This window comes from Phaethon aethereus (genome assembly GCF_964289735.1).
Source record: "Phaethon aethereus genome assembly, chromosome: 1".
NCBI classification, from domain to species: domain Eukaryota; kingdom Metazoa; phylum Chordata; class Aves; order Phaethontiformes; family Phaethontidae; genus Phaethon; species Phaethon aethereus.
The window spans coordinates 219,532,444-219,550,101 of record NC_138575.1 but is presented as its reverse complement, the minus strand read 5'-3'; the positions used below and the strand labels follow the sequence as shown (position 1 = coordinate 219,550,101).

The following is a 17,658-nucleotide window of genomic DNA, read 5'->3' as shown; positions in this document are numbered from 1 at the left end:
TGGCTCTGCTCCGGACTCATCATCACTGGGGTCCAAGAAATGCCCAGTCACAGTTATGGGTGTAGTTCAGTTCAGTCTGCCCCAAATGGTGGTATGAATCAGAGTTTATTCTCTCAGCCCTCCAACACTACCCTATTGGGTTTTGAACCCTCAAGCAGTCCTGCATGCATCACCTGCCTCCAAGGCATGCCTACCCTAAGTTTCGTTGCACAAAAACATTTCTCCAGAGCACCCCACGCACAGTATTTCAGCTACGTGGGACTGACAACACCACGTGGTAATGATTACCTTGCAGGGCTGAAAAAGCATCATATGGAGCCCAGAGAAGAGTCAAGGCCAGGCGTGGTGCCATGTGCCAGTGGCCAGACAACCCTGAGAAGCGAGAAAATTTGGCCATGTGGCCAGGGCTGGTTACTGAACACCAGGAAGGTCCATCTCAATCATTTATACTGGCTAACCCATGTATTAGACAGGCCATAGACTCACACCAAGGGATTTCTGCTCAGCCCTCCCTCTTGTGCCATTGCAAGTTAACAGTGGAGAGAAAGTTTTGGGGAATAACTCTTGCTTCCTGCCCCATGACCTCCTCTCCTACCTGCCCCTTGGTAGGGCATGCCCAGAGGACCTGTGAAAGTGCCTGCCACTAAAAGACAATATTTCGCAATCTGCCTCCTAGTGCATTTTGGCAGCTCAGGACTGGCGATGAAGGTGCCCCATGGGACCAGCCGGCCCCTTGGACCACAGGCTCATGGTTTGCTGATCATACTTGGAAAAGCACTGTCTGAAAGTGCTTCCTGACCTTCCTAATGATGATTGAATGATGGTATTTGCTGGAGAGACCCAAACCCAAGCAACAGCTTGGGCCAAATGAACTGGGAAAAAAATCTGGATCTTGGCTGGAAGCTGTCTGGTACTGTGTCCTTCCATATCTCCTACAACCAGTCCTTGGGATGCTGGAAACCCATCCTTGGTGGCCTCATCCTGCTTGCACTAGCAGAATAGGCACAGAGACATCAGTCCCTTTGGAGACAGAGAGAGGGACATTAGCAGGGACGCAACAGGGCTTCCACTGACCTCGGTTCCTGTCATCTCTGCAGCGGTGAATCTGGAGCTGGGAAGACAGAAAGCACAAAACTGATTCTGCAGTTCCTGGCAGCCATCAGCGGTCAGCACTCCTGGATTGAGCAGCAGGTCCTGGAGGCAAATCCCATCTTGGAAGGTGAGACCTCAGATGATGGAGGCGTTTTTTTGCTGGCAAAAAAAATTCAGATTCACAAACCACAAAATATGGCCAAATGTAAGTCACTTGTATTTTGAGTTTCAAAAAGTGACAAATTTGAAAAAAAAATCAAAAGCAATGATGTAAACATTTGTTAAACAGCATATTCAGTTTCTTTCTATTTGAATTTATTTTTCACAAGACAAATATTCTCTGATTTGGGCTCTTAAATTGTCCACTAATATTTTTCACAACTATTGTTGAAAGCAAAACATTTAAGCTGACCTGAAATATTTTTCAATTTTTTGATTCACTTAAAATTCAAAAATGTGTTTTTCCACTTAAGTCAGAATTTTTGTTCCCCAAAATTTCAAAACAGAAACCTGAATTTTTCCTAATTCTCTATGTAGACTGGGATTTTAAAAATGCTGATCAACAAACACACAAAACTCTTTCGAAAATTCTCACCACATCTGCCAGCGCTGTAATTATAAGCAGAGCACCAATATTCTGTAAACGCTGCATATTCAACTAACTAATTTTTTGTTTTATTGGACCATAATTGCAAAAATCCTATTCCTATTCTTTGCTGGTTCAGCAAAACATGAGATTAATTTGACCAGAGATTCACAGACCAAACACCTCGTGCTGGCAATACACAATAGCAAACCCCACCTTTTCCTTCCAAGATCAGTGAATGACGGCAGGATGCAGAAAGAGAAATACAGGCAGTTCAAGAAAGAACCAGATAACAAGAATCGGCTCGTGGCTTTCGTAGGTACGTTGCCACACCGTTACCGCAACCAGTTTTAATTGGATGTCTGTAAATTAAACAGGTGGTCTGACCCTCTGGCCCCTAGATGATGCCAGATGGACCTTTTACACTTACGCAGAAAAATTGTATTTTCCTTAAAGTATAACATTATTTTTCCCTCTCCTGCTACTCACAGGGAGCAGAGTTTTGCTGGGTAGACATCCCCCTAGGAATCCACAGAAATGTGAATATTCTGCTTCCCATGAATAACGTTAGCAGAGCAGACAAGAAAGTCGCTGGCTGAACTTTCCTTCTCTGTGCTCCGTTGGAGCTTCCTTCCGTCGTGGCACGAAGATGCAGTGAGGTTCCTGGGGCACCCCCGGGCTGCCTGAGCACTGGCGTTGTGACACCTCGTGGTGCGTGGCATGCACCAGGGTGTTTTTGAACGTGCACCTCATCACTGCTAGGGTTGAGCGAAGAGAGGCTCTGTATTTCAGATGCGCCTCCGTCACCTGCCAGCAGTCCTGGAGCATGAACACCGGGGCGTGCTGGCCAGGACGCTCAAGCCAGCGGTCCACACGCACACAGAGGATGGAGGTGGTGGTGGTGAGGCTGCACCTCGAATCCTGTGCTCAGTGTTGGGCCCCTCACTACAAGAAGGACATTGAGGTGCTGGAGCGTGTCCAGAGAAGGGCAACGGAGCTGGGGAGGGGTCTGGAGCACAAGTCTGATGAGGAGCGGCTGAGGGAACTGGGGGTGTTCAGTCTGGAGAAGAGGAGGCTGAGGGGAGACCTCATCGCTCTCTACAACTACCTGAAAGGCGGTTGTGGTGAGGTGGGTGTCGGTCACTTCTCCCAAGTAACCAGCGATAGGACGAGAGGAAATGGCCTCAAGTTGCGCCAGGGGAGGTTTAGATTGGATATTAGGAAAAATTTCTTCACCGAGAGAGTGGTCAAGCATTGGAACAGGCTGCCCAGGGAGGTGGTGGAGTCGCCATCTGTGGAAGTGTTCAAAAAATGTGTGGATGTGGTGCTTCAGGCCATGGTTTAGGGGACATGGTGGTGTTGAGTTAATGGTTGGACTTGATGATCTTGAAGGTCTTTTCCAACCTTAGTGATTCTGTGATTCTGTGATTCTGGGTGCCTTTTTCTGCACAGCCCATTTGCAGGCAGAAGCCTCCCTCTGGAGCCTGGCTTAGCCGCTCTATTGCCCTAAAGGATGAGCTCTTTCCTCTTTCCTCAGTCACCAAATCACTCACCAGCAGCTCTGTCATTTCCCACACAGTGTCACCTCGCACGCTGCAGCATCCTCCTGCCAGCCTTGCTTGACCCCCCTGAATTTCATCAGCTGCTGCCAAAATCCTGTTGTCCTACCCCTTCTTCCTGGATAAGGTCACCCCATTCCCATGCCTCCTTCCCCGTGCTCCTCTCTTTCTTTCCGAGGACAGTCACCTGCAGTATATCCTGTTGCCCCATGCTGAGATAAAATTGAGCCGCCCAAACTTCAGGGAAAGACTTTGGGGCTGGTTTTACCCTCTCAGCCCCCCTCTTTTGATAATTTTTTTTTTTTGCCCATGAGACCAGAGCCATGATCCTCCCTGCATCAGGTCCTCTCTAACCTACCGAAATTCTTCCCCGCAGCTTTCGGGAACGCAAAGACCATCCGTAATGACAACTCCAGCCGATTTGGGAAGTACATCGATATCCACTTCAACAAAAGGGGAGCCATCGAGGGGGCGAAGATCGAGCAGTACCTGCTGGAGAAGTCCCGGGTCTGCAGGCAGGTCAGGCGATGTGTCTGCAAGGCACGGGAGCGGGCACCCAGCCCGCCAACCTTTGCAGCGCCGTTGCCCTCGCAGAGGTAACGCTTGCTCTTCTACTGCAGGCCCAGGACGAGAGGAATTACCACGTGTTTTACTGCATGCTGAGAGGAATGACGATGGAGCAGAAGAAGAAGCTGGGTCTTGGGAAAGCCACGGACTACAACTACCTTGCGATGGTGAGAGCGCAGCGAAGCCCAGGTTTGGTGAGGTGATGCAGTGAAAGCTTCTTAGCAAGGGAGAGAGAAGTGAGAGGTGCTTTCTCCGCAGCCCAGGAGTTGCTTTGCTGGTTATGACCTTCCTGAGTCCTAGCCACAGGGTTTGTGGGACTTCTTTGTCCCACCACCACAAGCCTCACAGTCTTAGTGCAAACCCTTAACCCCTGTGTATGGACCGGGTTATTTCCACTCTTCTTGTGGAACGGGGCATGTGCTTGAACAGGTTTGGTGTTTGCTGCCCAGGCCACTTGTCTGGAAGTAACCAGGGTGTTAGATATGACCCGATGCTCTTGCGGCAGCCACGGGTGCGGAGGCACGCACGGCTGGATGGCGCATTCTCAGCAGCATATGGAGCTGAGCTGTCTGTGCTCCACGTGCCTGACAGAGCCGGCCATCTCCAGCCCCACTCCCTACCTACCCGTGTTCCAACCCAGAGGAGGTGTAATTAAGGCTGGCCCATCATCAGCAAGGCTGGGACCCAGCTTTCTAGCTGGATCAGCCGGAGTCTCCAGCATGTTTCCTGCTCGCTCTGTACCCCCACCTCAGGGAGCTTTTTCTCCTTTGCTGGCTGCAGCCAGACACAGGGTAGCTGGGGACAGTAGGGTAAGGTCACAAAGCTAAGCACTGAATCATAGTCTACGCCAAAGGGCAGAGCCAGATCCACAGGTTCATCGTCATCTTTTGCTTATTCATCCCTTAAACAAAATGTCTGCTGATTTAGGGGGAAGCCCTGGATAGCTTAGGGTTACAGCTACCCATGCCAGATACGCTCTGCTTCACCCCATGCACTGTGCTCTTGGCCTCCCCAGGGTAACTGCACAACCTGCGATGGCAGAGATGACAGCAAGGAGTACGCCAATATCCGCTCGGCAATGAAGGTCCTTATGTTCACCGACACGGAGAACTGGGAGATCTCCAAGCTGCTGGCTGCCATCCTGCACATGGGCAACCTGCAGTACGAAGGTAAAAGGACAACATGCAGGGTTGGAGACACTTCTACTCCTTATTCTGCGTGGTGAGAGGGAGCCAAGCTTCGGGATGGAGGGCTGTATTTAGACCACCTGCCTCGGTGCCATGCCAGGGACTCAGGTGCTTATAGTGGCACGTAAGGATAATAAAGGAGGAATAAGTCCACCTGCCCGCTCTGCAGGGCTGCCAGACTCCAGTACGCTCAGTGACATCCACCTTTCCTCAATGTAGGGAGGTTGAATATGGCCACAGGCCATTCAGTAGGCTCAGGTTTTGCAAGGAGAGACTAACGGAGCGCTTGACAAGTGCCTGTGTGATTGGGTATGCCTTTGTAAAAGTGCCAAACTGCCCTGCTGTCCGAAACGACACAGGGATTTTAAAAGCCTCTTTGGAAGACAGAAGCCTAAAGCTTACATACTTGCACGCTAGAAATGTATTTACCCCATCAGCCATTTAGGGTGGCTGGCAGAGCAGCGTACAGGTCCTTTGCAGCCAGCAGCAGGACCCCAGCAGCTGCATGAACTTTCCTCTCCTTTTGGATGGCCAGATGTTGCCCGGCCACCATGCGGGGCCGGTGGAGAAAGACCCCTTCCCTCACCCCATCTACCTTCTGCAGAGCCACGTCCCTTGCTAACGACTTTCCCTCTGCCTTGCTTCCCCCAGCTCGGACCTATGACAACCTGGATGCCTGCGAGGTTGTTCAGTCGGCATCACTGATCACCGCAGCATCGTTGCTGGAGGTCAGTGTCTCTGCGGTGCTGCTGTCCCCTTTCTGGCTTCTTCCCATATTCCCAGTATCGTGGCAAAGCTTCCTCTAAGCCAGGCTCTCCTTGCACCGCCGGCTCTAGGAGGCTGGAGAGGCCTGGGTAAGCCACCCTTTGCCCTGCACTGGCAACGTGAAGGTGGGTGTCTCCAGCTGAGCTGGGTATCTGAGCTCCCTTTCATGCCAGTGGAGAGAAACAGGCACTTTGGTGGCACATCATCCTAAAAAGGACATCCAAAATAGTTCAGTCCTTAAAACAGAGCGTTTCCCTAATTGATGTAAAGAGAGTTCATTACAATTGCTGAGGCAGAGATGTCACTTATACTGTGTGTATCTGAAGTGAGGTAAGATGACCCTCACCCAAACCATCCATGCTGTGACTCTCCCAGGGAACACCGTCCCACCTCCATGGGCACCGCTGGTCCCAGAGTGTGATCCACAACTGCCTGCAAGCTGTTTTCGTGTACTTTAGGGAGTGTACATTTCCCTGGTTTGATCTCGGAAGTATGAAAAGGGGCCAAGGATACACAAAGCTACATTCATGCTGGTAGCATACAGCTCTGCAGGCTTTGCTCTTTCATCTTCTCTCCCCACGCCTCATTGTCATCTCACTCTAAGTCACAAGAACACTTTCCATAGTAAAATGCTGTATAAAAGTGTTAACTACTCTCTCTGAAAATGCCTGTGATGTAATTTGAGATATTTGCCCTGTACAGCTAAGAAAAGTCACTTACCTCCATCCATGGTTCCTCTCTGTCCATGCACATCCAGGCCAGTAGCCCTGGCCATTGCAAGGATACCTTGTGTTATAAAGTCGGCCGCTGTGTTTGGTGGTGTCTTTGCCAGGTTGACCCTCAGGACGTGATGAACTGCCTTACCAGCCGGACTATAATCACCAGGGGTGAGACCGTCTCCACCCCTCTCAGCATGGAACAAGCGCTGGACGTGAGGGACGCTTTTGTAAAGGTAAGTCTTAGGGCATTCCTTTCTGCTCCTGTTGATAAACTGAAGAAATCTGCCACTTTTAACACCAGAGCATCTACTGCACAGGACAAGCGTCTCGCTTGGTGCCCGTGTTAGCTCAGATCAGCAGATGGCCTTGAAACTGTGTTCTCATTGGGATGCACAAAGAGGTGAGATGGAAGGAGTCTAGATAGCCTGGTCTTCAGGGGATTTGCCATCTGGACTTGAGACTGTCTATACTCAAAGGTGACCTATGGAAGGAGCCAGCGTTCTGAAATTACTTCACCTGAAAAAACATCCCAGCTTGAGCCCCAGGGTTAGATCCTCAGCTGCTGTAAATTAGAGCAGCTCTACCAACACTGTAATACCTACACCTGAATTTCAGGATCTGGGCATGTCTGCAGCAGTAAATTAAGCTGAAAATCACAGGAATAGGGATAGAGCAGTTCAGCAGCCGTCAGAGCACTTAGAGCATCACCTGAGGCTTTGGGGTGATGAAGGCTGATGGGGTGGGTGTGCATCACTGCTGTGCTGTTGGCAGCCCCATGTAAGGTTGCAAAACAAGCACTGGTCAACTTATGCCTCCCACTCTATCTGTGGGGAGCTGGTAGATCAAGCTAGCTGGTTTGATACCTAACTAGTATCCGGACAGTGACTTCTCTAGTGGTGATGGGCCTTTGAATTAGGCTCCCCTCCTGGTAGCACTGCTGTAGCTTATACAAAAGAAATGAATAACACTGTAAAACAAGGAGTTCTGGAATTACTGAAGCAGCAACAGCTGCTTCATTAAATCAGAAAACTGCTCAGCCAGTGCTGCAACATTTAAGCCAGCACCTTGTCCAGGTGAGATGTCCTTGGCTTATCTAGCAGTGTAACGTGGCTCTGCTGATCTGTAGAGCGCGATGTTTAGAAACCAAGGACTTTCTGGCTTTACAGCAAGCCCATAGATCCAAAATTTAGGACTATCTAAATTTGGGATTTTACTTTCAGTTCTATTTTATCTAGGCATTCAGGTCCGTTTTCCTTGATCTACATAACAGCTCTTGAAGCTTTAAACCATGCCAAGAGTCTGGCATAAATGTTGATGAGCATGTCCTCAGGGACTGTTCAGTTGCTGGCCATGCTTTAGGCAGCCTGTGCCATCACGAGTGAAGTGGTGTCACAGACTAGTAGGGCGAAGTGCTAACCTGTCTCAGCGACCTCCATCTTTGGGATGTTGCAGGGAATTTATGGTCGGCTTTTTGTGTGGATTGTGGAGAAGATCAATGCTGCAATTTACAGACCTCCTTCCCAGGAACTCAAAAGCATCAGGAGATCCATTGGCCTCCTTGACATCTTTGGCTTTGAGAACTTCACTGTGAACAGGTATGGAGCCTGCAAAAGGAGAACGAGGTCTTAACCCTCCTTCACCACCCCAAGTTCAAGGTCTTGCAGTCCTTTCACCACTCCTGAGATGAACAGGTCTGGGCTGGGCCAAGTCTTTTTCTGTGTGAGAGATTATCAGAGCTAATAACTTTTATGTTGCAGCAGACAATGTATTTCCTCAACTGATTGGCTTTGGCTACACATGTATAATATCTATTACATTGTTTTGGGGGAGAAAAACTGAGTATCTGAACCGATAAGGAAATCCTCAGCCAACAGCAACCTTACTGAGTGGTTGACGTGGTCTGAGAGTATTGTTTCAAGCATGGAGAGAGATGGAGAAAGATGGTGGATCATGGTGGATCTAAAGTGGCCTTTTCTTCACCTTCCCTCCACAGTTTTGAACAGCTTTGCATTAACTTTGCAAATGAAAACCTGCAGCAGTTCTTTGTGCGCCACGTCTTCAAACTAGAGCAGGAGGAGTACAACCTGGAGAACATCAACTGGCAGCACATTGAGTTCACTGATAACCAGGATGCCTTGGACATGATTGCCATCAAGCCCATGAACATCATCTCCCTCATTGACGAGGAGAGCAAGTTCCCCAAGGTGTGTTTTGGGCTCAGCCCTGCTGCCAGTGACTGTCCTGTTTTTACCCGCTTTGCACTTCGCATGCTGGCACCCTATGAGAGGGCTGATCAGCCCCAACACACATTCGCCAGTGGGTTACCTATTTATAGCTTTTATTATGCTGTTACATTTTCTTCCATGGGTACCAAAACCATGCTTAAAAGAGGTTACCACTTCTGGTGGAAGAATATTCCTTCAAGAGGCTGAAGAATAGCCTTTGACAAAGTTTAAAATAAAATAATATTAAATATACATCCTTTGGAGCACTATCTTGAATATAGCACAACATGCCAGTGATATTTAATCCATTTATTTAATATCTGCATTTGAGATACCCCCTCCAACACGTGTCTTCTCAAAATAAACACACATTGTCACCCGAGATGAAAAAGAAATGTACTATTGGTTGGAAAATTATTGTAACGGGACAAGCCCTGATTAAGTGTCAGATCTTTTCCTGCATGCACAGGGTACAGATGCCACCATGTTACACAAGCTGAACTCCCAGCACAAGCTTAACACCAACTATATTCCTCCGAAGAATAATTATGAAACCCAGTTTGGCATTAACCACTTCGCCGGAATTGTTTACTACGAAACAAAAGGTATGGGGCAGCTCCTGGGGCACTGCGGGTGTGAGGGGATGCTCGGGGGAAGGCGAGCTGCTGCCGCGTTGGAGCGCAGCCGGGGGGTAACCCACAGTAGTGCCAGTGTACCCCTTTTCTGGCCGCAGTGACTTGGCCCTTCAGCGGTGCCCGTGAGCTGCAGTTTGGGGCTCTTTCGCTGGTGTGCGCCCGTGGCAGCATTGCAATGCTTTGCATCACACGCATCTTTGATCCAGCCTCAAGATGCCCCTCTTCTTCTTTCTCTTGGCCCCCCTTTCTCTGCCCACTCGTTACCCCCGTTACTTCCCCCAAAAGAGCCAGTAGCCCAGCAACACAGAGGCTGCCTGCAGGGCACAACCTGGCCATGTTGCACTGTGTCATCTGTCTATGTGTTGTCCCGTTATTCCTCTAGGTTTCTTGGAGAAAAACAGGGACACGTTGCATGGAGACATCATTCAGCTGGTGCATTCTTCAAAAAACAAATTCATCAAGCAGATCTTCCAAGCAGATGTGGCAATGGTAATGCAGACGAGAGAAGATCTTTATTCATGGGGGGTGTTCCTGAAAGGGGCAGAAGATTTGCAGCGAGTCATGTTGCCCTGATGCCGTTTGGGGTGTTTCAAACCTGTTAGTGTGAACCAACCATCAGGAAGTGTTCATGCGGTGTCACGGGTACATCCACACTCACAACCCCCAGTTCACCACATTCTATTTGTCAAATATTGTTTTGTGTTTTGATTGCTCCTCTCCTAATTGGGTAGGGATGGGAACAATAAGGTTTGTGACCGTAGAAATCTGAGAGAGAAAGAGCTACCCCTTCCAAGTTGAGTGATCCAGATCTGTGTATTATAGAGTGAGAAGTGAAAACCAAACATTTTTAGACCAGAGCAGAATGAAGGGATAATCTGGCTGGCCTTTAAGCCCGCCAGCAGGACTGGGACGGACCAGCCAACAGTTGTGTTTTACTGTTACAACAGCAGAGCGAGAGGACACCAGGTGTGAAAGCTCAACTTTAAAGCTCCCCTTTCCACATCCCAGGCCTCTGGGAGGGTGTGCGCTTGACCCATGCTCAGTGTGGTTTAAGACCATGTGCCCTGAAGCTTTGGAGAACGGCACAGTTACTGCTTTAACTCTTCCCACCCCATCTGAGCATTTATTACTAGGGTACCATCTTCAATGCTGAGACTTGTGACTATTTCACCATTAATAACACAAATATGATGTTTTCTTGAGTAAGTTGAACATCTACATCTCCCTGCTAAGACATTATCAGACCTACTCCCAAAATTAAAGGAGAAACTCTTAAAATATCAACCTTGCAGAACCTGAAAGTCTACACAGATAGGTCGCTATGGCCAAATCCTCCAGTCTTTCCCTAAGCAAAGCCACAGATTTGGTGTGGGGATAAGATTTTCCAAAGCAACCAAGATTTTAGACGTTGGAGTCCTATTTCCAAATGCCAGTCAATGCCACTGATGGTCCAAGGGACTTGGGGACTTTCAGGAGTGACAAACAGATTTAAGTGCTGAATTCCTTTGCCTGCTAAGGGAAAGAAATGTTTAAACTCACAAGGAATTTCTTTACATAGGCTACAGACACTTTTGCAAGCCTTGTTCATAACCTTTAGCCACTCAGTTTTGCTCCTGCTGACGTGAATGATCAATATCCTTTTGACTTCATTAGGAGCAAGATAACGTTTATCAGCCCCAACCAGCTACCAGTTGGCATGGCACTGCCGGTGGGTTCAGAGCTGTCCCCAGATGTGGATACTCCTGCTGAACGAGGTGCTAACTCCCTTAGCATCAGTGCTGCCATTTACTTTGCTTTTTATTGCTTTTTCCTCACTGCTTTTTATTTTCAGTGCACGCTTTGCAGTTCACCTTGGAAATGATTTCTTGCATCTTCGGGCAGAGCAGAGATGCACTCTGGGGAATCGACGAGAGGGAGCTCTCAGGTTTACACAGTCATGCAGATTTCTTCACGGGGACATCTACCAAGCATCTTTAAAAGATGCTGGAAGTATATGATGGCAAAATTGAGGTTTTCACCTGGGCATTGTCTAGAACCTAAGAACCGAGACCTTTTAAAGCATCAGAGCACTTTTTTTGAGATAAACCTTTTCTTTAGTTCCATTAAACAGCTTCAGAATCTGTCCCGAGTGGTGGTCCCTGGGCTTTGATACTTTAATGATCTCTGCTTTTCCTTTTGAATGAGAGATTTGTAACCTGACTAGCATGGAACTGGAAGAGGAGCAAACATTGTACACCAGCTCCCCTAATCATCCACGTTAGTGCAAACTGGGAGAGCACAAATACCCTAAACACCACGCAAACGAAACTGATCAGACAAGCAGGATCCAACATGGGGCTGAGATGATTTTGCCATTGCTTTCCACCAAAATTCAATAATCTTTGCAGCCCCTTTCTTAAAACACATTCCCCAAAAGAAGGAGCAGGTGAGCATGGGTCATAGGAATTGACTGCATGTAGCAAAGAGCTGGCGCAAAGGCTCTTCTTGGAAGTGTGCACAGCTTCCCTGAGCATCAGTGAGACAATGTGTGGAGAAACCTTCCAGAGGCACTCAGGCCAGGTCAATCAAACCAAACATCTTCCCTTAAAAAGAGACAAGTGGCTGCTCTGCTAAGGGCTAAATCAAATCAAATTTTGCTCAACAGCTTCCAACCTTTGGTCCTCAGGAGCTTATCGATGAGTTTGTAGGATTTTGTGAGTCAGTGAAAAGCAAGTGCATATCTGATTTACATTCAGTCATTCAAATGGGATCCTTACATGCCAGAAACTTGGGAGAGCCACAGATCAGAGAAGTTTGAAAACTAGTCGAGAGTGTATATTTGAATATTATAGTAACTGTTTGGTCCCTGAAAGACCTAATATTTGCACACAACAAAACCTGTGTGGTGAACTGGACATTGCTGGAGCGCTGTGAAGCCAGATGTATGCATGCCCACCACAGAGGAGGTCTATCTGCATGTGTTTGCTGAATCGGAACATTGCTTTGAGCGGTGCCAGGTGGAATGACGGATTCAGTGGGAATTGTACATTGTTCCTCTAAGGAATCAGCCTGTATGGTCTGACAGCGTGGCTTGCTCGAGGAACAGGTAGAAGGAACAGTGGAGGATGGAAACTGGTGAAGGGAAAACCAAATAGGGAATCTGGGGGCTTTCCCCTTGGCAAAAATTTCCATTCTGTAGAAGATATCTGATTTATTGGATTAAAATTAGGGAAGAAGGGAGGGATTTCTTTAGAATTTTTGTGAAAATTTGTTTTTTCCCTGGCATCTTCCAAACCTCTGTGTATTGAGAGCACCGGTCACAGGAGAGCAGGGATGTGTGAGGGAGAGGAGTGGGGATGGCTGAAACTGGATGGATAATGAGTGAGGTTAGAAGAGTTGTTTCCAAGAGGCAAGAGCTGGATGGTGGCAGTTCCCTTATCTTCAGGGATGTGAACATGGAGACGAAGGGCAAAAGCCAGGACGGGGATGGACAAAAATCTAAGAATTAATGCATATTGTTCATGAGATATTTTAACAGCTGGACCTCCAAGACTAACAACGTCAGGCTCCCATTTTGATTATTCCTTCTTTTCACTATTTGCTCTTCTCTGTCTCTGTTTTGTTTTTTGGTTTGTTTTTTTTTTTTTCACCTGTGCTTCATGTAGTTTCTCTGTGGCTATGCATCCAGCACATTTGGCCAGTCGCCCACACCCACACCAAAGGTAAACTGAATACATGAGTTCCTCTGTTGTATATTCGCCTCTCCTTGGCAAGGATTGTGCTTTGCTCTTGTTGGTTTATTCCTCTTCCTGCACTATCTATAGAAGATCCATCTCAAGTGACCAATGTGATGGAGAGCATTTTTATGGCTTGTTGAATAGATGCAGGTGTATAACTCTCTCATTTATTTCTAGGATTCAACTCAGAAGAGCTTTATAATGATGGGAATTCGGTTTGGGTAAAATCAGAACCAGCCTGAGCCAAAGTTTTGAGGATTTTTTCTGATATTTGAATCATTTTAATTAACTTCAGATAGACCATCTGTGGGATTTGGCTGTTGTTTATCATGGTGCCACCATTGGCTTCAGTGGGACATTATTCCTCCATGCAGCTGCAAATTTGATCCTGTTTTGCCCTTTTTGGAGCAGGAAGCTGACAATTCATGTGTGAAGAGAGACTCCTGGATTGCATTTCTGGGTCACTTGGAAATGCCATCATTCTTGGGAGAGGTTAGGTCTTGTTCAGGGGAGAGCTCAAATCCAAGCCTTCAAACACACAGTTAATATTGAACTTTGCCATGATCATCAAAACAGCCTCTTGGCACCTATTTTAGGTCTTTTCTGTTGCATTTCATCTCCTGACTGGTTCTGATGGTTTCCCAAACCTTTCTTGCTAGATATTTGGCCATAGGGTAGCATACTGTGTGCTAAAGGTTTTGTGATGTTAGCTTTGTGACTCTGCTCACATTTACACGACAATCTTTTGATACCCAGAGGATTATGTTAGAGCTGGACCTGACTTTCAAAATCCAGGTCCTTGCATGGGGCTGAATTTCAAACTTCTTATCTCTGCAGTGTCTCGGGGTTTTTGGACTTGGAATTCCAATGAGGGTGGTATGACCCAAAATGACCCAAAGAAATTCATTCCAGAGCTGGACTCCTTCCCCTTTTTATCATGACTGTGAATTGCTTGGACAGCAACATCTCATTGGGCCCTGCTCTAGGGTTCTAGCAATGCCACATGCCCAAAAATAATCCTTCCTAAATTAGGATATGGTGAGATTAAGCCCAGGAGATACAGGCAAATGGGAGAAATAACACTGATGATTTCTATGAGTTTTGTTCTTGTCATAGTTTTTCTCATAATATAGCCTCATGTTTTGTAGGTTTTCTAATGGATAATAGTTGATGGCATTTGTTAGGCACTGAGGCAAGGGTGGAGCAGCCAAACCAAAAAAGATTTTCCAAATATATCAACATCAGTAAGTTTTATAAAATGGGGCTTTGGTTCAAAATAGCGATGCTTGGCACTGCTGTGTAGCCTATGCCAACTTTGCATCTGAAGGCACTTTCCAGACCGCGCAACCTTTAGGAGAGGGACTATATCTTCACTACATGCCACCACAGAACCTGCTGTGAGGGGGGCTCAACTTTCAATGGTCACCTGAGGCCACCCCAGTGACCTTTAATATATCAAAATAATAAGCAACAAACAGTTTTTCTCAGACTTCAGAAAAAAGGCTGAGAAAGAACATGTCATGTTGGCCCAGTTTAGTGACCTTATAATCCTAAAAAGATGGGAGGACGGTCCTTTGTCCAGAGCCCTTCCCCGAAGTATTGCTGGTGGTATATGCTTCTCTCTCCTCCTCTAACTCACCTTCAGTAATTCATCTTTCTGCATTTCCACTGAAGCAGGTCGCCATCTCCCTGGCAGACCTAGTGCTGAGCGTGGCGATCCTGGTGCACCGTGCAGCCTTCTCCTTAAACTGGGAGGGGAAGGTGCAGAGGGACAGCAGAGGTAACTTCTACCACTTCTGGATCAGAAGTGACATTTCTTCTTGCACTTGCTTTTCTCCTTGCTTCTGTTTACTTGGTTTGACTGTTACAAAGAAAAAAACCCTGGTGATTGCCCTAGTTGGCACTTTGGGTCACAAGACCATCCTACTTAAGATAACTGTGTCCGCCTTAACCCACTGAACACACAGGATGCAGGTAGGCTGACCTGGTTATTGCTTTCTCAGCCCTGGACACATGGTAAGTACCTCAATGTGTCCGAGACACCAAAAGAAGGCATCTGAATAGGTCCCTAGAGATTTTACAGCTTCACAGAGATGCTGGGAAATGTCCTGGTGCTCCAGCTGCGCCACTGGGGATCTCATGCTGGGGGAACATCCTCTTGTGTCCTGCTGCTGATGGTCTGCCTTGACTTTTGTCTTTATGTTACCGCAAAGAGCTACACACATCTCTGCGCCTCTAAAGCCAGACTGGCTGGAGGTGGCAGAAGAGGTGGCATTGAAGCATATCTGAATGTCATGCTGTCCTGCACATCTTTCTGAACTTCTCTTTTGAGATGGTGTTTCTCTGTAAATCATGTAGTTGTCTTCTTTTTCTTATTTTTCTCTTCTGCTTTTTTTTCCTTTGATGCTGAGCACAGGCTGAGTGATTACTTAGAGCCCCAGTCTGGGCTACAGCACCTGTGAATCCTGCTTGTCCTTCCCCATGACAGACGGGTCACGTCCTCCTGTGTGCTAGCGTCTGTATGGACACCAATGAAGAGAGAGTCTGTGTCCCAAAGATGCTACAGTCTCACAGCTTGAAAGCTAAGACATGTCTGTCCAGGAGAAAAGAAGAATGTGTTCAGCTCTTTCTGCTTCAGGCTAGGAGATCTGGCTCTGTTTTGAGCTAAAAATTGCTCCTTCTCTGCAGTAAAACCTGCGTTTTCACTGCCTCTCTAGACTCTCTTGGCAGGCTGCTCCACTCGGGTTTTTTGGTGCCATTTTGTTGGAATAAGGGAAGAGGTGTGGTGCTCCCCACACTGGTGCTGAGGTGAGGTGGGAGGAACCACAATGATTTCAGTGGTGTCACCTTGTCCCTGCAGGAGGAGGCTGATGCAAAGCACTCGCCTGAGGTTTTGTTGTGTAGCTGAGAGCCTGGTCAGTCCCATGGGGCTGGTGCCCACTCTTGAGAGGGGTCTGTGCACAGGTGACAGGCCCAGGAAGCACGTGAATAGATGGGATGGTGCATTCTTGACCATTCTTGACCATTCTTGACCAGGAGGAGCCCAGACTGCTCTGACAATTCACATAGGAAGACAAGCTGCTTTCTGGCTGCTGTCCCTTCCCTCCAGCCCATCCCGGCAAAAAGCTCTCAGGTGTAAGGATGGAGATGGCACCACTGCTTTTTATCAGAGCTGGATGCCTGCAAGGAAGAAATGCAAGGCATCAACAACCTAGAGAGGCAGGTCCTGCTGTCTGGGAGCAAACCACTGATGCATTCCTTTGTAGACCCTTGTACAATGTCTTGCACCCTTCCTACCATCAACGGCTGAAAAACAACTTCTCCCAGCCAAGCCCAAATTGACAAACTGGCTAACATGCCGTTGCTTCCAACTTCCAGCCCTGCTCCTGTATCTGTTGCTGCTTCTAACCCCTGTGGCTATCCTTTCACATTGCACAGAGGTGGCCCTTTGCACATAATTAGCAAAGTGATAAGAAAACATTAATCAAAGCTATCCAAACCAGGATTCTTGCTGAAACAGCCTGTTCCTCATCAGACCTGTGACAGAATGTGCTCTACAGTGCTCTGCAGGTAGCAGCTGCATCCATTAATTTCTCTAAATTTGTGAACAGTTTGTCCTTTGGGGAAGGATTTCGCTGGGAGAGATCACTGATAGTCCCCTGCCAAGCTCTCCTGGACAAGCAGGCCAGGTTTTTCTGGTGTGTGCATGAGCTGGGTTTTCTCTTGTTGGAATTCCATGATGACTTTCTGTTTGTGTTGCTTGGGTTTGTCATATCACCACATCCAACCTGAGCTGTGCAAATTCCCTTCCCATGGCAGGGGTTGGACTAGATGATCTTTAAAGTCCCTTCCAACCCAAAACATTCTGTGATTCTATGAAAATGCTCAGTTTTGGGGGGTGGGGATGTTATCTGACAGGTTATCAGTGCTATAAGATGAAGCGCACATAAAGATTTTAGCAAAAGTAGAAATAAAACTCACCGCCTTGCAAAACATAGCAGCAAGGCCAGTGCAAATGGGGACTTTGTAATTCCATGCGTGGCTTGACCACCTGCAAAGAAGAGGATGTTTGGAGGAAATGTGCATTAAAATCGTGCTGGAATCCTCCCTTTGGGAAATCCCTGGCCATCAGGTCATGTCACAGGTCATGTCACAGTTTACCCTATTCTTGATTTGGAGGGAGGTGCATCCTGATGCCCAACTCTTCCTCCAACCCACCAGCAGTACTCGCTGCCCCAAAAAGGCTCCCTGAACACCAGACCCTACAAGACACATACCACCACTGCGACTGTTGTGTAAGGTAGCTCTAGCAGGCTCAGGTAATAATGATTGATGCATAATATGAGCGGGAACTTCATTTAATTTGAAGCTGTCTTAACAAGGTTCTCTCAGGACAGGGAGAAGGGTGTGTTAAGGGAATCCTCTTCATTCTGCTTTAGAAACGCTTGCCCCAAACTGGAGATTGGATTATTAATTTAACCAAGGGAGCTATAACAAACAAAATACTCAAAATCATCCCGATTCACCCTAAATACCCACCTCATTTGATCTAGTTAATATTCTTTTACAAACACACCTGTGATCTTCCCTGTAGTACAGGCCGAGGA

The 17,658-nt window shown here is 47.4% G+C and overlaps 1 protein-coding gene across 1 annotated transcript in view; it reads left to right on the top strand.

Annotated features, from left to right (window-relative positions):
- Positions 1 to 17,658, top strand: part of MYO7A (myosin VIIA) — a gene marked incomplete at its 3' end in the record, with an annotated part of 64,850 nt that overhangs the window by 8,482 nt on the left and 38,710 nt on the right. Inside the window, exons 4-13 of the mRNA XM_082014382.1 lie at positions 1,098 to 1,219; positions 3,614 to 3,756; positions 3,858 to 3,971; positions 4,820 to 4,973; positions 5,643 to 5,719; positions 6,589 to 6,708; positions 7,928 to 8,070; positions 8,469 to 8,679; positions 9,170 to 9,305; positions 9,718 to 9,824. Coding sequence (XP_081870508.1) covers positions 1,098 to 1,219; positions 3,614 to 3,756; positions 3,858 to 3,971; positions 4,820 to 4,973; positions 5,643 to 5,719; positions 6,589 to 6,708; positions 7,928 to 8,070; positions 8,469 to 8,679; positions 9,170 to 9,305; positions 9,718 to 9,824 — 1,327 coding nt within the window. The remainder of the gene's footprint in view (positions 1 to 1,097; positions 1,220 to 3,613; positions 3,757 to 3,857; positions 3,972 to 4,819; positions 4,974 to 5,642; positions 5,720 to 6,588; positions 6,709 to 7,927; positions 8,071 to 8,468; positions 8,680 to 9,169; positions 9,306 to 9,717; positions 9,825 to 17,658) is intronic.